The 22,286-nt window shown below is 38.8% G+C and overlaps 1 protein-coding gene across 1 annotated transcript in view; it reads left to right on the top strand.

Annotated features, from left to right (window-relative positions):
• MTMR3 (myotubularin related protein 3) overlaps positions 1 to 22,286 on the top strand; it is a 97,591-nt gene that overhangs the window by 22,842 nt on the left and 52,463 nt on the right. Inside the window, exon 3 of the mRNA XM_085311669.1 lies at positions 20,326 to 20,401. Coding sequence (XP_085167795.1) covers positions 20,326 to 20,401 — 76 coding nt within the window. The remainder of the gene's footprint in view (positions 1 to 20,325; positions 20,402 to 22,286) is intronic.

Below are 22,286 nucleotides of genomic sequence, written 5' to 3'. Positions count from 1 at the left end.
TTCAGAGAATCATTCTTACTTGTTTGTACTTTGTTGCAGAGAGAATGTGCAACTTTAAATATACCCTGGAAATACTGCATCCAGATTTTAATTCTCACTTTTCATATATAAATAATCTACTTTCCTTTCCATTACTAACCCCAAAATGCCTAGGTATAGTGGAAAGTCTGAATCTACCTCACTGCATGATCTGTTTTGTGTGACTTTCTGAAGTGTTAAACATCAGGGCTTTAAATTTCCATACATATTAGAGCTGTATGAGAATATTTCTAGCCTTTGCAGGACTTGTGGCATATTCAGGCTATCTCTAAGCAGTTGAGCTTAGTTTTATACTGTTTACTTAATGCTTTCCAGGTCTCTGTTTGCATTTACCTTTGCTAAGCAATAATGATTGCTAACTCAAAGCATTAAACTGATGGTCGAGTTATCATACTGTGAGAACAAATCAACCAAAGAAACATTATTGCAGCTTCCTGACAGTGGAAATTCCTGYAGTGAAATACCTGATGTAATCTTTAAGCTTGGAGAAAAAATAAGAGAGTTGATAGGAGAGCTATTTTATATTGGACTTTCATTTAGACCAATATGTTGTGCTAGCAAAAAGATGTGGTTGTGTGAAAAGAATAGTAGTGTCCTTAAGAGAGCTGCTATTCTCAACAGTTTTATGTTAACGCAGGCAAGTCTGAGCTTCTTGTTCTTCAGTTTGAACRCCAAAGTGCAGTGTACAGTGTTCACTGAAGTTTTTTAATTACTGATGCTTCTGCAGGCGGAATCTGGATGACATTTTTGCATCCTTCTAATGGTTCTGTCTAGGTACATTTAAGCTTGAACTGCAAAGGAGATTCTAAGATATCACTATCCTCCCATCAAATGGGAGATAGTCAGTGGAATCCAGCATGTATTGGATACCTGCTTCTGGAGAAAGGCAGATAAGAACTGCTTACTAACTGATGGAGTAGATCTTTTTAAAAGAAGACTAGGTCAGATGTAAGCATGTAGCTTGATTAGTCTCTGGGGCAGCTCCTATTAACAGCTATTGTGGACATGGCACTAAAAATGCATCTGGTAAGGATTAATCTTTTTTAAGCTACAGATGGTTTTCACAGTTTTCTTGGCAAGACAACTTGGTCAGATGACACTGCTGTGGAAATAATGTAGATGTGGCCTCTTAGGACCCAACTGAAAAAAGCTCTAAAACGCTTTGACCACTTGGTCTAAGATGTCCTGTGTAAGGATAGCTCTGACTCAGTGGCGCATATAAGCATATGATTAAACTGAAAGCTGTATCACTGAGTCACAACTGTTAAGCTTCCAGTCTCTCAAGTTTTAGGACACCTCTATCCCATTATCTGCTTAACTCACACTGTGCTTCAAAACCCTGTGTTTCTTACCTCACTCTGTTTCTATGTTTACCTTTATAGGGACTGATTTCCAGCTCTGGAGGCTGAAGCATAGCTGTGTGCTCTGCTGATCAGCTGATGCCTGACAGTCATACCCATACAGCTAAGCATCTCAAGAGTTATTTGCTGCTTGACAGTGACTGCCTGTGTGGAGATGTGTACTCTGTGGCTCAGACTGTACCTGCACACAGGTGCTCTTGGCACTTAGAGAGATGCTCTCTGGTGGATCTGGGTGCTGATGCGGCTCCATACAAGTTTGGAAACTTCTTGTATAMTAGAAACTTGTCCCAAAGCCAATTTTTGATATTGTATCTTAATTTATTTAATTTTGTATCAATTTTACTTGCTGTGAAATTCATATTGTATCTTAAAGGCATGTTTTTTTTAGTATTACTGAAGAACTTAAAACTACTGTAGACTTTATAAATCACTATGTCTGTAAACATTAACTAATGGATTAATAGAACCATTCTAAATGTACTTCAGCATTGCATTCTTGACAGTACTTTTAATGCAAGAACTTGATTCCTGAAAATGAGTACATCTTACATGTACACTCCTGCAAGATTGACAGAACAGCACATGCTGGTCTTGAAGATAACATTTCTTTCTGTATGACTTAGAATATGGTACAATTATCTTATACAAACTCAGTAGTGCATGGCTGTTCAGAAGGGACTACAAATTCCAGGTCATGGGAAAATCAAATTTCTGCAGAAGGGAATGCATCTTTGTCTCTGCAGTCTATGTAGAGAGAACTACTTGCAGAGTTTGATTTGGGCTCTTTCCTTGAGTATGACAAGGTAGCAAGACATTTCTCTCATTTCCCTATGCATGAGAAGTCAATCTTTGAGCTTTGGTCTTGCAGGCTTTCCATCTTTTCTTCTGTTTATATGCTTCAGTTGACTTCTGTACCACTTTATTTCTGAGCAGTCAAGTTGTTAGATGGGAATACCTGATATAAAATGGTTGCATGTAATGGATTTGTATGGAATGTTCAAATGTTTATTCCTTCCTTAATTTTCTGTCTCTGAGCTTGCTGTTGACTGCTTGTTTAAATTAAAGAAAATAGAGGAATGTTTTAGGCAAGAGGGAACTTCTATCCTAAGAGTCAGGCTATTTTCAGGACAGTGCATAGCATAGMTGTCCTGATACCAATGAGGATGGACTTCTATAGTCATAAAGTCAACAAAATAGTACCTCTTCAAACACTTATCTTAAACTGTCTGATCTCCCTGGAAAAACTGAACAGTCTTTTTTAACATACAAACCCTTCTAGCCATCCAAAGCTTGTTTCTGTATTACAGGCAGATGTCTTGGACCTAAGGGGCGACTGGTAGATTGAGGAACTCTTTCTTGCGATTGTCCTCCTTGCCACCTGTAGCAGGAGATGCCCTTGTTTTTCACAGGGGAATGAACATGTACTTGAAGTCAAATGGAATCAGGTTCTGTAATGAAAAGCGTTAGTCAGCCTAAGCYGTAAGTGGAAGAGAGCTAGCTTTGAATGCTTGACAAAATTGTCAACTGCTGATAAAGGACCTATAGATCAGTTTCTCTTTAAAAGTTTCAGTTTCTTATGGAGTGCAATAAACAGGTTGTCCTATGTACTGCCAGAGACATTGTAATTTGGAGTGGGGAGCGCTGAGGCTCTGAAAGTAGAGGTAAGAGAAGGAAGTTGTGAAAAGCTGACATGCTATTACTACATTGATCTCCGTAAGTGTGCATGACCTGTACATTAAACTTGCACTGACATGCTGCTAAAAACCTCCCACACTTGTCCTCCCTCCCATAGAAGCAAAATGGTAGACTTCAGTTACTCGCTTCTTTGCTGCCTTAGTGCTTTCTGAAGCTGCCACCAGAGCAGCCCAGTCTTATGCTCTGGCAGCCTTGCTTGAGCTGTCAGTGCAGTCTGCAAGCCTTTCGCTAGGCGTACCACCAGCGTAGCAGCTGATTGAGCGGTAAAAGCATCAATAAGTTCCACTGGCTGATTCTCAAGTCTGACATCATATCCCAGAATTAGATGGCTCTCTTTCAGCGTGAGGATAATGAAATAATTACTGCTGTTATTCATTAACTCAAACTTAATTCAGTGGCTTTTAAGGGGATAACAAGTATGTTAGAGATGAACTTGCACAAGACTTTGACATCCTTTTGATAAGATAAATGAGTTAAAGGTATGGCAGACAACTAGAAGTAGTTGAAGCATAGCAGTGATGCCACACTGAAGTGACATGCAGCGTCTTATGCTTACTGGCTTGAGAACTAATTAAAGAGTTTGGTTTAAAGAAAACAGTCTGCATTTATAAGTGTTGGAGAAATAACTTTTTAATGGCAAAGGCAGATGAACACCTTCCTTACTCCAGGGGCTATATGTGGAACCTGGCTGAACAGCTGTTTAGGAAGGTGATGTTCAGCCTAGCACTGAAGCGCTTCAGAGTAAGTCTGGGAACCCTGACTGGAGGGCTTGCAACTGTGAAAGCATATGAAGGAGAAGACCTTTTGGTAAAGGACAGCTTCTCCTTAGTCGTATACAAGTTTTGATGAAAGAGCCCACTGAAACTTGTCTGATTTTAGCACTAATGTAACTTGAGATGTGGAAAAATTGAGTATCCTTTAAATGATAGTTTACTGCCCTTTCTCCCCTTGCAGACAGTTTTATCAGCTTGAGAACAYTCTTGTCTTTGCAAGAAAACTTCAAAAGAGAGAAAGATTCCTTGTTTTGCTAAGAGGTTTTCACTAACTTTGTGTTCAAAAGAATAACACTTTAAAGGAGGCTATGGAATTGGGTATCCAACCTATTTTCCCTCTAATATGAGTCCTTGATGACCTGGGATTCCTGATAAGTATGTCAGTGGCTGTTGGTCAAGTTATAATACCAGATGTGAGTGGTGGTGTATTCTGAAGGCTTGCTGGGAGTTGATTTTCCTCCAGAAGAGATTTTTCATAGAATCAGTAAGGTTGGAAGGGCCCTCTGGAGATGATCTAGTCCAACCTCCCTGCTCTAGCAGGGTCACCTAGAGCATGTTAGACAGGGTTGCATCCAGACAGGCTTTGAATATCTGCAGAGAAGGAGACTCCACAACCTCTCTGGGCAGTAGAGTTCCAGTGCTCTGTCACTCTCACAGKRAAGAAATTCCTCCTCACATTCAGGTGGACCTTCGTGTGGTTCAGTTTTTGCCCACTGCCTCTTGTTCTGTCACATGGGACAACTGAAAAGAGTTTGTTCCCATCCCCATTGACACCCTCCCTTCAGGGACTTGCACACATTGATAAGATCCCCCCTCAGTCTTCTCTTCTCCAGGCTAAACAGGTCCAGCTCTCACAGCCATTCCTCACAGGGCAGATGCTCCAGTCCTCTGATCATGTTTGTAGCCCTATGCTGGACTCTCTCCAGTAGCTCCATGTCTCTCTTGTCCTGGGGAGCCCAGAACCGGACTCAGTACTTGAGATGAGGTCTACCCAGGCCTGAGTAGAGGGGCAGGATTGCCTTCCTTGACCTGCTGGCAACACTCTTCCTAATGCCCCCCAGGATGCCATTGGCCTTCCTGGCCACAAAGGCACATTGCTGGCTCATGGTCAACTTGTCATCGACCAGCACTCCCAGGTCCTTCTTGCAGAGCTGCTTTCTAGCAGGTCAGCCCCCAGCTTGTACTGGTGCGTAGGGTTATTTCTGCCTAGGTGCAGGACTCTGCACTTGCCCTTGTTGAACCTCATRAGGTTCCTCCTGTGCCCAGCTCTCCAGCTTGTCCAGGTCTCTCTGAATGGCAGCACAGCCCTCTGGTGTATCAGCCACTCCTCCCAGCTTGGTCTCATCAGCAAACTTGCTGAGGAAGCACTCTGTCCCTTCATCCAGGTCACTGAGGAATGAGTTGAACAGGATGGGTCCCAGTACTGAGCCCTGGGGAACTCCAYTAGCCACAGGCCTCCAGCTAGACTCCATGCCACTGATGATGACCCTCTGAGCTCTGCCCTTCAGTCAATTCTCAGTCCACCTCACAGTCCACTCATCTGGCCCACACTTCCTGAGCTTATGTAGGAGGATGTTCTGGGAGACAGTGTCAAAAGCCTTGCTGAAGTCAAGGTACACAGCGTCCACTGCTCTCCCCTCATCTGCCCAGCCAGTCATTCCGTCCTAGAAGGCTATCAGATTGGTTAAGCAGGATTTCCCCTTGGTGAATCCATGCTGACTACTCCTGATCATCATCTTTTCCTCCATATGTCTGGAGATGACATCCAGAATGAGCTGTTCCATCACCTTTCCAGGGATGGAGGTGAGGCTGACCAGCCTMTAGTTGCCTGGGTCCTCCTTCTTGCCCTTTGTGAAGACTGGAGTGACATTGGCTTTCTTCCAGTCCTCAGGCACCTCTCCAGTTCTTCAGGACTTTTCAGAGATGATGGAGAGCRGCCTGGCAGCAACATCTGCCAGCTCCCTCAGTACCCATGGGTGCATCCYATCCAGGCCCATGGATTTCTGAACATCAAGCTTGCCCAGAAGGTCTCCTCCTCAACCAAAGGAATGTCTTCCTTTCTCCAGACTTTCCCCTTACATCCAGACTCTGGGATTCTTGAGGGCTGCCCTGAGCAGTGAAGACTGAAGCAAAGAAGGCATTCAGTAATTCTGCCTTCTCTGTAGCCTTCGTCACCAGGGCCCCCGCCCCAYTCAGTAGTGGGCCCACATTTTTTATTTTTATTCTGTAATGTGCAAATGAGCTGATAGACTAATATCATATTAAGTTACTTGTGGGAGGGATGCTGACTGGAGTAATTCAAATGTCTAACAAAAGGCTCATCTTCTGAATGCTGCTGTGAGGGCAGTGGCATCACCAGTTCATCCACTTAAATAATAACTGTGGTCATTCCGAGGAAAGGCTGCTATTGTCTTAAGTGTCTGGAAGAAGAAACAGAAAACATCTTCTGAATGGCCTGGTAAGATTAAATTACCTTATACTTGTAGAAGCACTAGGTGAGGGCATGGGAACTTTGGGGGAAGAAAAATTAGGTGGTGATCCTGTGAGTCAGGAGATTCATCCTGGAGAACTAGATTCTATCTCTGTCCCTGCAGGGTAAGTTACTAGAAACTTTCAGGTGTCTAGTTTTGTCTGTGGTGTTGCGCATATAACTGGTAGGCCTGAGTGCACACTTTTACAAATCATTCTCCCAGCTAGTGCAGCTGTGTTTCACAAAATACAGAGCACTCTAAAAATGGAAAGTACTTGAAAAACTAACTTTAAACATCTTTTCAAGGTGCCAAAACGAGAAGATGCTCCTGATGCCTTATGCTTTCACTATGCATAGCTCTTCTGCCTTCTAAAAATACAGTGCTACCACTTGGCTGTATGTGACAGCGGAAAAATATATTTAAAGTACAGTAAGCTTAACCAGAAGCACTATAAAATGAGCAATGTGGAAAAGACTGACTTTAGAGTCAGTGTGGTGTTCTGAATAAGGTTTAGTAGTGTGTATGTATTGAAAAGAACTGATGATCCTACCTAAGCTCAGAGAAGCTGAACTAAAGCTTCACAGGTGATCATAGTACTTGTATTTTTTCTAATGTGGAATTCTTCACTTGGCATCTTAATGTCAATATATAATAATCAACAACTTTAATTCTACTGCATACATAAGTGGAGAAGATAGCTGCAGTGTCATTAATGTACAGTTCTGTCAGCTTGTCTCCCTTATTTACTGTACTGTGCAAGTACCCGTTACAGCCTTAACTCTTAGTCCAAAAATCCATCACCACAGCTTGCCAGCCCTATCAAGGAACTCTTTACAGCGGCATTTACATGCCAGTGCTCAAACATCTTGAGCTGTTGTGTATGGAAAAAGAGTAAAATATCAAAATAGTGAGGCTATGGTTTAATATCTTTTTTTCAAAAGTTTTTTTTCAGCACCGTGGTAATGGTGACTGGAAAAAATGAACATCTTTGATTCATGTCAAGTGTTAAATTCTTTAGATTGAGCATACAAATTACTGCAGTAAGTGTTGCTTCATGGGTTTTGTTGGTTATTCTGGAAATCTCCGAGGGAAGACTTCCAAAACAGGTCTGTCAGYTGGACCTGAAAACAGTTTATAGATATTACATTTCCAAGCTAGTGACACAGATGCAGTACTTCTATTAAAACATCTACTTTATATGAATTTGGTTGACAGATTAATTTAATCTTGTTAAGTAAGCTTTCCTACATACAGATGTAGTCTTTTGCCCAGGCAAAGCAACTTGGTCATTTTCTGGCGTTTGAATGTAAATGTACAAAATTGTGTGTTAACTCTTTCAATAATACAAGGCCTAATTGCTGAGGATGTTCCTACAGTGAGCTCTCATTTATCTGAATTACAGTTTTTCTCTTTTTCAGCACAATTCTGAGCATTTGCTTCCAGATTTCACAGGTAGATTTTTGTATGTTTCATCAATTGGGAAACCTCTTGAAATAAAAGCTTACGATGAGTCTAGTAGACTTTAAGTGTTCTGAATGTTGTTCTTATCCCTGTTTGTTCTTTGTAATTCTACTCATAGCTTGGAGGCTTCCTTTCCCTTTGATTTTTTTTTTCCTAACTTAAAACTTTAAGGTTCCAACCCTAATACTGGAACTGGTCATCTAGAAAAAAATCTGTCTTTGGAAATAATCAAAACATGGCTGCACAAGTCCCTAAGCAACTTCATATAATTGGAATGGTGTCGAGTAGGGGTTTGGACTAAATGACCTCCGAATGTCCCTTTCAACCCAAATTATTCTGTGATTTTGTGTGTGTGTCCGTCCGCATGCACATCTGTCCTGGTTTTTCATACTTTTTCCCTTGTACTTAAATGAACAAAAGTAATTTTTGCTAGCTGTTAACAGTACAAAAACTTCCAGTATTAAATTTGAGTCTTTCTGAAGGAATGCTTTCTGTAAAAGGCAGTCCTTTCAGATTTGAAGGCAAGCTTGCCTGCAAGAGCTTTTAGTTTTGTAGTTGAGGGAAGGAAAGAAATTCCTGTCCTTTCCTGGTTTGCACTTTGTAGACCAAAGTTGACATCTTGTAAGATTTGCTTCAGAAGTGAAGAATCCTTATAGAATTTCTCAGTGCTGTTCTGTGTGTTGTCAACAGCTTCATGCTGCTTGCTAAGGTCATAAAACTAGATGTAGTCAGTTGAGGACAAGGTCTTCTGCTCTTTGATTTCATCTAGAACAAAATGACGAATCAGGAATCTTAAAACCAAGTACTTAACCTCTTACTGCTCTTCATTTATGATGTATGCCCCTTCTTGACAAAATTTCCTTGACCTTTTTTGGATCTGAACAAATCATGTAAGCTGAGTACTTTATCCTCATGGTTTTAAAGACTTACATCTGAGTTTGCATTCAGTAAGTACAGACACTATCTTGCTTTAGCTACTAAATTGGTTATACTTGAATTTGAAATCTCTTTTACTAAAGAATAAAAATAGACTTGTGTAGTTAATCCTATCTAATTTTTAAGATGACAYGCTGCTTTTGTGCACTTTATTTAAGATCAATATTTGTTCATTAGACAAGTCACGGGTAAGAATTCTGGTATTAAAAAATGCATAGTTTACACTATTTCCACAACTTTAAGCAAATTCATGGACTAATATGCACTTGTTCTTGTATTTGTAAAGTAYGACTTGGAAGGGGCATGGCAAATTCAATGTAAAGATGGTTTTAAGTCAATTTTTATTTTCTTAGTGGCTGATACTGAAATACAAAGGTTCATGAGCAAAACAAGATTAAAGTAGGTAATTTAATTTCTCTATTTACTGGTATGCGTCTTGTTTAACATTTGAGATGAATAAAGTTTTTTTAATTACTATTATTATAACTATCTTATCTGATCCACCAATAACAGAATTACCTGTTGRGCTGCTGTCAATTTTGTAACATCTGTGTGGGTAAGATGGGGATACATTGTGTTTTAGGAAAGCTGCTGAAGAGCCTGAGCTTTTTGTGTCTTTGAATTGATAGTTTCTCTTTTAATTACAACCAACACTTTTTTAGTGAACCAGATTTGTTTTGAGTCACACTGGAAAGAGTGAATGTTTTCTTAGTATTAGGATAAAATACTTAAAAATGACTTAATTTCAGTTGTATTTTTTATGTATCATTAGTATTTTTCTTTCTGGGTATTTTCTATAWCAACTAGAAAGAATGAGTTTCTCTAGGGAAAGTAAGTGAGAAGACTTAAGTCAGAGTTTCATGTCTGCTGACCTAGATGAATCCATGCTAAGTCAACTTGTGGAGAAAAGTGTGTTCTTTATAATCCCRTTAGTTTTCACCAGAACATAAGTGTCTGTGAACAGATGCAATCCTACAAAAGTTCAGTGCTAGAAACGAACATCTCTGTAGATGATGCTTCTTGCATTGAGTTGTTACAGGAATGTGTACATACAGGCACTATTATTATCCTGCACTACTAATTTGTTTTTTTTTTTTTTTTTTTTTTTTTTAGACGGACCTGTAGTGTATAATTATACTGGAGTCAAATCTCTTTCTTAAGTAAAAACTAATCAGCTATACAGAACTATAATGTAGGTTGATCCAAGTCAATAGACAAGAAACCCTGACTTAAATCTTCTTCCTTACTTGTTTCTCCTAGAGAAGCTCATTGCTATTGGTTGATACAGCCATCGAGACACATTGATTTAAAAAGAGCTAAAGCCACCACAAAGGAATGATTCCTTTATTCAAATATCTGCTCATTGTCTGCTAAGGAAAATAGAATAGACATTTGGGTCAATGGATTTTAAATTTTAAACATTGGAGGGGAAGAGACTGATCTACAACTGGCATATATTAATTGGGGATATATCAAATCTTGTTTCARCAGAAGTTGGGTTGCATTCTATTACAGACTTTGAGCTTCAATTAGAATTGAAATTAATGTTTTTGATACATATATGCCTTTAAAAATCCTCTTTGCATCTGAGTGCTTAAGTATATTTATCTGGTGCTTCATGCTGTTTATTTATTTATTTATTTTCCCCAGAATGAGTGCATTGTTAATCCAAGAATCCTTTTCTGGGACTGAAATTTCAAGCAATCTTAATGTAAACTGATAGGCTTGTGGACTTTTGGTATTATCAGAATTCTRTGGAGACAAGATCTGTAAGGAGTTGTCATGACTGAACCCAGCCTTGTGGCTGTCTAAGATAACCTCTTAAAAAATCATAATTWTTTTTTGCTTTTAAATGTACAAAGTTGGAACAAAATGGTTCCAGAGCATGCTACCACAGTATAGTAGCTGGAGGGCTGCTAGACTTAAATTACGTAACAGATCCAATTTTCTTCTAAAAAGCTGCTTTCGCACTACTAGAGGAATAAATTTCGCAGYTGGACAAAGTAAAATTGATCTGACTCTGAGGACTTCTGTGTTTGAGACTAGACATTCATAATGTATACAGTCAATCTTGAGAACAGTTACAAAAATGGAAGTACATGAATATTCACTTCTAAATTGTTTAGGCTATTGAAAGAAATGTATGACTCTGCTGATTGTGCTTCTTATCTCCCCCTGAGAAGGAGGACATGTATAAAAGCAGTTTAAATCCTTAGTATTTGATTAGGCTCTTCAGAGCGAGGTGCAAACTTGACTAGTCATTCAGAGTTCCTCACTGTAGTTTGAAATGCAGTTGTCTGCAGCTGACTCAGTGCCTTTTTTCCTTTTTTTTCTTGCATATATTTACAGGATTTTCTTTAAGTCTATGTTGTTTTCTTTCTTGTCTCTTATTTTAGTCATGGAGTCCCTTATTTGAAAGAGAAGCTATCAGTTTGCACATGGAAAGCTATATATAGTAAATACACTTCCAAAAGTACCTGGCCATTCATGGATGGAGAAAAATGGGAATAAATAACTGCCTTAGTATTTGACGAATATTGAAGCTGCCTAACTGTATGAGAAAGTGTTTACTCTTCTCTGTTTTTGTGTGAGTGTCCTTCCTCTGGCTTTAGTGAATTGAATCAGCTGACCAAAGAAAGAGCATGGAGCAGCAGGTTTCTCTGGGGCACTGTGCTGGCAGATTGGCTGAACCAGTGTTGTTTACCCCTTAAGATCTAAATGTAGGGAGCTAGCCTCCTTAATGAGGAACAGCGTCTGGCTTGAGTTCTGTTGCAACCTCTCAATGCACCTAAGGAAGCATAAATTCTTCACTTTTGTGCCTAACTGAAGGGCTAATATTAAGCGAGTCTCTTTCTCCCTCTGTAGGAAGCTTGACTATTAACAGGACACACTGTGGCAAGTTGGGAGAAGTTGAAACTGCAAATGAATTGATGTCATAGTTTCCCCTAATGTGGAAGAGGTTGGCAGCTCAAACACGAGGAGGGGAGTAATGTAGTATGGTGATTCAGTTGTCTGGCTTTAAACTTGCTATCTAAAAGGCACCTAGTAGAAAATTACTTACTGTCATGTAAGTTGGTGATGTTTCCTTTACCAGCCCTGGCTGATCCTCTTATCATGTGTACGCACACCATTTTATCTGTTCATAACTTCTAACTTTTGCCTTGTAAACTTGCACACTCTTTAAGTGGATGATAGAAGGACTGTTGATGTCTCAGTAGTCTTATGCCCAAACAGGCATCTGCACTCTTCTCCAAAAACCAGACCTCTTTGTGATCCTCGGAAAGACTAGCCTGATTCTCCCTTAACTCCCGAAGTGTAAAATTCATCAGGACAGTTCATAAAAAGGGCAGCCTCTTGTGACTGTGTGTAGTTGGCTCTCCACATAAGTCAATGCTCTGAATGTAATTATTTGGTTAACTTGTATTGATCAAGATTATTTTACATGTACTAGTAAAATATTTGGACTCATGCTTTTTTGTATTTACACAGCTTTGTACTGTAAATAAACAGGGCTACTAACGTTGTGATCAAACATGTTCTTCCTATCCCCATGGTTGAATGGAAGAGACTGGCTCTTTATCCCATGAGTTCATTAATGCCAACAGAAATATCATGGCTATGTGTTATCCTTAAAGACAATTTTTCTTCCTGTTGGTACAGAAATCAGTTGTATGTTTAATAGCTCTAAGGTAGAGCTAGCTTTATTCAATCATAATTGGAGTTTGAGCTGCGAATCTGCACTAGTTTGGCTGTAGAGCTACAAATTAAGATTGTAAACTAGCAGGAGGGTTCACTCAGCTAACTTGCATGTGGTATCTGAAAGACTTCCTCTCCTTGTTGAACRTCTAACATCTGCAGTGAAGGTGCTCGTGCCTGGGTTTGCACAATAGGCTGATGGAGAAGGCCAGTGCTGAGGTTCTGCTCCAAACAATATTGCAGCCATTTTAATCTTATAAGAGTTGGAGCAAACAAACCTGTATTAGAGTGAAGAGTTTTTAGGAACAGGTTTTTTTTAGTCTTGTATAAAATTAATTTTGCAAAGAGTTTTTTTTTTCCTGAAATAAAGAATTTATGAATTTAAGACTCTCCAATAAAAGATCCATATAGCCTCTTGATCATTTGTGTTTTGTTCTTAGTGTCATTTTTATTTCACTATAGAAACACTATAAAACCATTTATAGCAAGACTCTTATGAAAATTGCTGAAACCAAAAGATGACTTAACCAAATTTTCATGTGTATGTAGTACTGATCCCACTTTTTTAGATCTTACAGGTTTAAGCAGTAGCACCTACAACCAATGTTAATACATTTTCGAGTTTACATGAGCATTATTTTAATATTTCATATGTACCACTTTTAGTTCTTTTAGAAAAAAACAACAGCAACACAAAACCCTTCTATTTCTGTCAGGTTTCTAAGGAAGATGAGCAAATTAGTTGAGTAGATATGGCCAAGAAGAAGGGGGTGGGGGAGTAACCTTGACAGCACTCAGATTTGTAAATTGGCTCAAATTCTACAACTACTGAAAGACATAGATTTGCTTTCAACATTTTTTTGTCGGCATCTGCTTTAAAAACAAACAGCCACAATTTTTAAAAGAGTGGTGCTATAATGTGGTGCTTACCAGCTCGTGTTGTGCTCTGCTCCCGTGGTGGTCTTTCTGGATTAGTTCTGAACTGCATCCACAAATTGAGCAAGGCCATGGAGATATGAAATGTCAGTCTGTAAGTTTGGGGAGGGGGAGAMTATTGAAGCAGGACCCTTCCCCTCTGATAGCTCAGCCTGTTTCAGGGACCTGAAACCTGAGCTGGAGAGTGTGTGGGTTTCTTACTTGTTTTTAGAAAAAACACCTTCTCGAAAATATAGTCTTAAATAGCCTGTATGTAAGCACAAGCGACTCAAAGAAAAACATATAAAAGCATTTTTGGAGTGTGCCACGGCTTTGCCAAGGGCTGGTGTGTGGTTAGGCCAAATGAAATGATTGACTTTCACCCTACTGGAAGGCAGGAGGCCTGTGTAAGGCTCTGCACAGTGCCCGTTTGTTCTGTTAAAGCCTCTCAAGTGGCCTTTGATTCCTAGATGCAGAGGATAGCGATGGCATGTGGGTGTCTTGCCCAAACAGGCTTCAGGACAAAACTGTTTTTTTTTCCTGTGCAATTTAAGAATTAATGGATTAAAGTGAAGTGATTTGTAATAGCATTGTGCAAAGTGCAGTAAAATAGCATCTAGTTAGAGGCCTTTATGACAGAACGGAGGCTTTTTGTAGTGTCCCTTCTGTTCTCATGTAGCTTTTTAGAGGAATGCACTGAGAATTTCTGAGGGCTGAGTTTCCTGATATGGACTTTTTGTAGCAACTTTAAAACCCTTAAATGTTTTGAGAAGTAAATACGTGAATTATGCGTAGCAAGTATTTGCTATTTAAATAAAGTTGTCTTATGGCAAAAACATTGACTGGTGCTTGTTAAAGAGGTCTCAAAAGCTTTGTGCCAAAGCAAAGTATTGTGCAAATGAGGTCAATTTGTACATTTACGAGCTAATAGCTATGACTGGATGTGCATTGCCTTAAAGTACTTCTGTGAAGAATATCTTGGGCAAATGTAAGCCGAAACTCCAGAGGACTCATCAAAATAAAGTGGCTCCTGACACCCTTAGTTTTTCCGGTTTTAAAATTTCCCTTCYGTATGACTTCTAGAGCTCTATGGGGTTGCACTGGATGAAAATGAAGTGCAGCATATAGGGAGTCTATTGTGGTAACTGATGTATGTTGAGATTTCCAGAGAACAGTATCTTTCTTTGTTTCAGGGCTCTTCTAGTTAGCAGAGAGAACCAAGTGAAAGAAAAAAATACTCTGGTAGGGGTAAGAAGGCTGACTAGGTGTTTAGGGAGAATAAGTAAAATGCTTGAGAGGTTCTTCCTGTTCTAATTAATTTTTTTTGGGGGGGTGTCACCTTTTAACATAATTTTCCCCTATCCAACCCACTTGGTCACCTTTCTAGCCGATGTACTGCGACCCCTCCATTTCCACCGCTTCTGCTCCCAAGTGGGAGTTCTGCATCCTCCAAACTCTTCTATATGAATCAAATTCAGATCCCATCTTGGCAAGTCTCTCCGGAGTTCAAGCTGTTCCATGTAGCTCTTGTGTCTTTCATAGAATCATAGAATCAGTAAGGTTGGAAGGGACTACTGGAGATCATCTAGTCCAACCTCCCTGCTCAGCAGGGTCACCTAGAGCATGTTAGACAGGGTTGCATCCAGGCGGGCCTTGAATATCTGCAGAGAAGGATACTCTGCAATCTCTCTGGGCAGTGGAGTTCCAGTGCTCTGTCACTCTCACAGTGAAGAAATTCCCCCTCACGTTCAGGCGGAACTTCCTGTGGTTCAGTTTCTGCCCATTGCCTCTTGTCCTGTCACATGGGACGACTGAAAAGAGTTTGTTCCTGTCCCCTCGACACCCTCCCTCCAGGGACTTATAGACAGTGATAAGATCCCCCCTCAGTCTTCTTTTCTTAGCAAACATTCCTTGCTTGTGTCAGGCAAGCAGAGTTAAGGAATACAGAGTACTTGAAAGAAAAGGAAGAAGGAGAATGGATTAATAATCAACACTTCAGGCTTCCAGTGGTTTGATGGAAGAACTTCATGGGCAGGTAAATTATGCCCCAATTTACACACAAACATATTTGCAGAATTTGGATCTCAGGGGCTTATCCAAATGAAAAAAAAAAAAAAGAAATTCAAAGAAAAGAATTGGAAATGTTACAAGAAGTGAAGTTTTCTTCAGCTTCTTGGTCTTGAGCTTGCTGCAYTGCTTTGGTCTGGATTGTTTTGAGATCAATGCAGAAGAATTTTGAAATAGAATCTTTTAATCATAGGAACATGCTTTTTCTTAAAAATCTCTAAGTTATTGGAATTTACTGTACTCTYGCCTTTTTTACATCTCTTATGGAAGAAACTGATCTTTCCTAATGCAAGATCAAATTTTCTTTATCACTATTAGCTAGTAGCAGTCTTAGCAGTACTTCTACTGCCTCTCTTACTTGATTCTTCTGTCATTTGAATCTTTTCTTACTGTTTTAAGATTTGACACACATTTTATTTTTCAGCAGTTACTTCTGAATTCAATTTTTGAAGAGTGCAAGAGAAWTGATTTTTTTTAACTAGTATGCAAAGATAAATAAAAATAATCAGCTTAGTCAAATTACTTTTAAAAACAGATCGATGCCAGTTCTGACTGAGAAAATTAAGGCAACTAATATGCCTACCTGTTAAAAGTTCCACAAACCCCCAAATTAGCTACCAATAGTGTTATCAGTCAGTGCAGTGCCATGCATCAACAAAACGTTTTGGATGCTTTGGACTTCTGTAATTAAAAGGTTACTTGTTTGTCACTCACACAGAAGCACAGGTAGAATGACAAATGGGGTAAGATGTTTTCAGGAACTCTTACGTGGAACTCTGGGTTGTCATCTGAATGAAGAGAAAAGGAGATTCAGCATGGCTGTTCTCTTTGCTTGTTCTCTGTGATGTGTTTGAGTATACATATGGCTGTTTCTGCAAATTCACCTGCTTTCTAAACTGGAAATTCAGTTACCTAAGTTAGTTTTGGGAAGTATATAGGAGGAGACACTTGACAGTGTATACCAGAAAGTGCCTCCCTAAAGGTCAGCAWTTTTTTTCTCCTTCTGTGTGTGTGTATTTTAAAATTTTCTATAGAGTAGTAACCTTGCAATATCCAGTCTCAGGAGCAACTACATTCAGTGCAGCCAGCCCAACGTTCTCTTCTCCTCTGTGGTTTTTAGCTCAGCCACAAGCCAGCCGCATCCCCTYGAGTGCTATGTAGCTGGTAACATGTTAAGGAATAAGAACAAAGTACTACCAAGAATAGGGTAAAAATAGCTTTAGAGGAAAACAAGTTAGAATCCAAGAGCAAGAGCACAAAAAGAGAAGGAGAGGCCAAGAAGAACCATAGACAAAATGCGAGCTTAAACTAAGAAAAAATGGACAAACAGGTGGCAAAATGGTAAATGTGTGATAGTATGGTGCAAGAGGAGGTCCATTCACTCCAAAGCTAAGTTATATGCGAGCAGTGTTTGAAATGTAAACAAAAATAGAGAACTTTGAATCAGAAGCCACATTGCATAACGTTGAGGTTGTGACATGGTGTGGCATAACCCATGCAGAAACGCAATAGTTCAGTGAAGGGAGAATAAACTTCACAATAGCTGACTGTGAGAAGGAAAAAAAGTTTGATTTTGTCTAGTTCTCTAAGGCTAGCATTTTCTGTGGCTAGAGAAGATTTGAATTTGGATTGTTGTTTTCTTCTATCATTTCCTTTTACGTTTATCAAATCTTCCTTTTTTGTTTTTGCTAGATACGTCCTTTCAGCTAAGAAACTAAAGCGCCGGCTTTCCAAGCTTTAGTTAACTAAGCCTGTGTGTTAAAATGTTACTTGAGAGTTTTTTCCCAACCATTTGACTGTGTTTAATTTAAATGCATGTTAACAGAAGCGTTATCACAAATTTATAGTATAATTTAAATTGAAGGTAGTCTAGCCCACTGCCTTGCTCAGAACAGGGCCACCTTTGAAGTCAGATCAGGTTGCTCAAGGGCCTTGTGCAGTCAAATTGGGAAAATCTCCAAGGAGATTTTTTTCTCTTAATTATTTCACTACTTAGTTTTCACTATTGTAGTATGCATGTTATATCATCTAACCTCTTCAGCTCTCCATAGCATCTTCCAAGAAAATGCAGCAGAGGCAAGACCAAAGTGGATATTCACGTCAAGTGTTTATCTGATGTCAGAGTTCCCTAAACAGCCAACAGAGAGAAGGATCCCAGGAAGATGGTTCAAAGCAAAAGCTTAGCTTAACTATTCAAATTCAGATCACCTTAAGCACCAGAGCTATCTAATGAAATAACTTTTTCAGTATTTAAAATTGGACAATGTTARTATGTCCTTCAGAACCCCAATATCTGTGCTTAAGAAAACTCAATAAACTAAAGGAAACATACTGGATATGAGTTTGTGTGATGGCTTGGCAAGAAAGACGATAAAAAGCCTATTCCCTTTCCAGATAAGTTTGACTTTGTAGAAGTTATTGAAAGAGACCGTGCTCTTCTGTCTTTTCTCTTTTCCCAGTGCCCGTTGTAATGCTGAGTCCATTCACCATGGATCATTCAAACAGAACAGCCAATGCAAGGGAAATAGTGGGAGCACACAGCTGGGAAGGCTTGATCCCTTTTCCCTAGGATATTTGCTTAGATTTGCTTAGCTGTGTTAATTGAACACTTGTAGCAGTCCTGGAGGCTGCTCCTCCCATCAGTGACTGCGAGATGCTAGGAAAAATCCTGTGCAAAAGTCGTTGCCCTCTTTTGCAGGTAACCAGATGGTGCTTTTAGAAACTGTTCTGTAAAATTAATTCAGGCTTACATGTGGGTTTTAACAACAGTGAACATAAGTAACATGTTTCTTTTTACAGTCTTTTTTTTTTTTTTTTTTTTTGGCACAAGTTGTTGCCTGAGGAAGTGATAGCATTCTGGGTGCTTATCTGCGCCTAGCAGACTTACAGGAGGAATGCAAACCAGTGTGTCATGAAGTAGTTTCCAAATACTGGCAGAAATAAAGCAGAATTATTAACACTTACATCAGAACATTTTCTTCCTGTTTTTAAATTTCTCTAGAAAACTCTGGAGATCCAGAAGCTTCCTCCAGAACTTGTTAAATTCGAGAGAATGTTTGCTGCAGATTGCATCCAGGTTTTCTCTGGGACCTAAAACAAAAACTAAGTCTCCCTCCAACTACGCCATACATGTCTTTTGCCTTTTTGAAAGCGTGGGCTTGGTCAGAAAAGTGTCTCTGAAGAAAGTCCTTGAATTGCGTAGTCTGCAGAACTTCTTTTAACGAGCTTTCTCGGTATTCCCATCAAAGGCAACTTTATACGCCGAGCAGTTGTAAAGTTGAACTTGTTCCATGGTTAACCTACTCCCTCAGAGTAAAGCTGTGTGCTTTTTGCTTCCTGTGCTATATTTAATTATCAGTAACCCGTAAAAGCTGTTGGAACTGGAATTTCGCTTGCTGGTTGTCTGCTGTGGGAGACGTAAGAAAAAACAGCTGACCTCTTTCGCAGGTAACAAAATGGTGCACTTAGAAGCTATTTTGTAAAATCATCATTCATKCTTACCTCTGGGTTGTAACAACTGTGATCATTATTAGCATGTTAAATCCTTTCCTGTTTTCTCTGTTAAAGCAGAATCTTCCCATGGTGCCCCCCTCTTTATTTTTTTTTTTAATAATAGCTAAATGTAGATATTTATATACCGTTTTTCCTAAAGTGCAGCCACTGCATGAGATATTAAACTCCTTTTGCTTAAAACTTCCAAGTTGGCATGTTTTAAATATCCTTTTCTACTACCTGAAACCTAAAATTAGGTATCCCTTTTTTGTTTACTGAAAGCACTTTTTGTTCTTCCAGTCATAAAATAGGAACTAAATGAGACAATAAATTTAAAATAGATATATTTTTAATTGAGCAGAACATGAAAGTTACCACTATTTGGGGCACATCAGAGTCCTAGCAAACTACTAGCAGCAGGATTATTTATTTGTATAAGTCAAACTTTCTAGGCATACATAAATCCAGTGTGCTATTAGGATAGTTTCCAAGTTATTGTAGAGAGCAAATCTTTTGGTGTACTGGAAGCAAGGGAGTGGTATTGCATCGGTCTAGTTGCTCGCATGCTTTAGGAATGGTTGGGTTTAGCCAGGAATTTTAATTTTAGCTTTGGAGTGTTTTAGTCTGGACCTTTGTATCCCATATGACTCAAGCTCTTAAAGCAATCGTTCAGGCGCTATGGAAGATGTCTGTGAATACCTGCTGAAGTGACTGCATAGGCACGAGGCAAACAAGATATTTAATCCGTGTAACTTTATGGACAAATGTGTACTTGTAGCACAATACTTACGTTTATGTTTTAGGGAATTACTGTATGTACTGCCTTTGGAGACTCAAAGAGAGTGGGGTTGGGAAGAATGGTATCATAACAGCATAACTCTCCACTTGTTTTTTTTTTATTTTTATATTTTTTGTAGCTTTGSCCCTTTGCACTTAGGCAGTAGCCACTGACTGGGGGATTTCATCTAATTTTTTTGAAAAAAAGCTTAATATATTTTAAAATTAAAAAACACTTGTGAAGAGTACAAAAGCAGCTGGATTTTATATACAACAAAAGAGTTATTCTGTAGCCTGCATTGCAAAATAGTTTATTTCCTCACTTTCCTGTACCAAAGAATGTTGAAAAAACATTTGAATTGCTTTAAGGCCAAGTTTTATGCACTGTTCCCTACTAGAAGTCAAGCCTTAACCAGAGCAGGCATACCTGTCAGAATATAGTTGCTGAATTCCCCCTTCAGGTGTCTTAAGATCTCAATGATTGTGAGTTCTTATGTGATAGTAAGTAATTTTTTACTTTTCCTCTTTAATTAGAACAAACTAGCATGACAGTTAAGTTTCTTGTGCAAGTTGTTGGCTATTTAGCAAGAAGTATCTTAAATTTAAGCTTTATGTTTTCAAATATTGTCTTTTTCTTTGCAGTTGCCATTGTGAAGTATTGGAGCATTGCCTGAGACTTTCTGGGACAGAGAGGACTGTTGTTGTCTATTACTCTTTGGTAAGTTAGTAAATTGTATGATTTTGATGAGACAAGCTACCTACTGCAAGTGGATTCTGCAGTTGTAGATTAGTCTCTTCATTAAATCAAGTGGTTTCTAAGATGTTAGGAAGAAGTTTTTTTTTTTTTTTTTTTTTTTTGCTGCTGTGGAATTTATAATGGAATTATATAACATTTAACCTTTAATTAAAAAAAAAAAGATTTTGACTCTTGATTGTACAAAGAACTCACGTGCCCATATAACCTGCTCATTTCCTGGGTGAAGTCTAAATATCCATGTTGATAGTTACTATGTAGGTCAATACTTCTGGAAGGTATTCAGTTACTTCTAAATGCATGTCAGGAAAAAGGGAAAYGCTGCTGTCAAGGTTTGAAAGGTGGGAAACTGAGTGTTCATCCTCATCTCTGCATATCTTCCTCCCACCTCCAAAAAGGGAAGAAGTGTTTCCACTGTGTAACAGAAGCATCTTTTGCTAAAGCAAGATCACCTGCATGAAGATCACCTTCATGCAGAAATATTCTGGTGCTTCATTATCAAAATCTTTAGGTTCCAATCTAAAACTGTTAAGGACAACTGTAACTCAACAAATAGCTATATTTTGAGAAACCAGAGTTGACTGAGTTTGCTTATGATACTGAAATAAATGGAATTCAGGATTTGGAAGAGGAAGGCAGGGGAAGAATGTGAAACACTTGAATCCTTCATTTTTCTTCATCTTTTCTCCATTTTTTTTCCTTGCCATACATTACAATCCAGCTGTATTGAAATATGTGTGAATTTAAATGATCATTTTAATTGAAATTTTTGGCAAACAGATGGTTAATGCTACTTTTAATTATGTACATAATTTAAACCTGAGGGCACATCTTATAACGGAAAGTAATTAAGATATTCCTGTACTAGCTGAACAGATTCTGAGGTTGCAACCTCAACTAATCGTTTATCCTTTCAAGCAGAACATAAGGATGGAGAATTACAATACTAGCATTTTTTTTTGTTTGTATGTAATTTAATAGCAGAGGAAATTGATAACTTAATAAACCTTTTTTGGCTGCACTTTTATCAAAAAAAATGTTATTCCTAACAATGCAAGTGACTTTCACCATACAGTTTATAAGCTATCTAGTATTTATATGCTATCCTATAAATAGGAGCCTGAATTTAAGACTTTTTATTCGTCAGTTATTATCTGAGCTGTATTTGAACACTTCTGTTTGATCCTGGAAAATGTTTTTTCCTGTTATGGAAGAACTGATGATATGTCAGCCGTGGTTAAACAAAACTAGAATTCTGCTCCATTCAGCTACTATTCAGAACATACAGAATGGGTCAATTTGCAAATAGATTTCTTTAATCAGGTTGTGCTAATCACATTTCGTAGCAAACTGTCTTTGAAAATAGCACGATGCATTAATTATCTTCAGAAAATTCAACAGAGCTGCTTGTTGGAGTTCAGAATATGAAACATGACCTCTTTCCTTTAGGTTATATGACGTCAAAGACAAGGGCTTTTACAGCACAGGTCAGAAATCACCTTCCTAATTGTCCCAAAATCACTATCATCCTTTTTCTATTGCATGACTAACTTGAAGGAGTTTGCTAGTTGCATGATAGAAATGGATTAGAAAGCTCTTGGTATGGAAAGAGATTGAGATTACAAGTGTYATTTCACAGTTAATTTGCATAGTCTCACTATGTGGTGCTGCTGAAAACAGGCTGTGGTCCCCCTCTGCCTATCCGGGTCCCACTAGTGTGTTTCCTTCCACTCCATTGCACTGAGTCTAGTGATCAGGAGGTGATGGGGTGAGTGGGATCAGCTTGCTGATGTGATGGGAAATGAATTATTTCTTCAAGTGGATTTGTTTTCCATCAGATCAACAAACT

This window comes from Rhea americana, unplaced genomic scaffold (assembly GCF_003343005.1).
Source record: "Rhea americana isolate MKP2758 unplaced genomic scaffold, rheAme1 scaffold_347, whole genome shotgun sequence".
Classification (NCBI taxonomy): Eukaryota; Metazoa; Chordata; class Aves; order Rheiformes; family Rheidae; genus Rhea; species Rhea americana.
The sequence above is the reverse complement of the archived record's forward strand: the minus strand, read 5'-3'. Positions and strand labels throughout refer to the sequence as shown.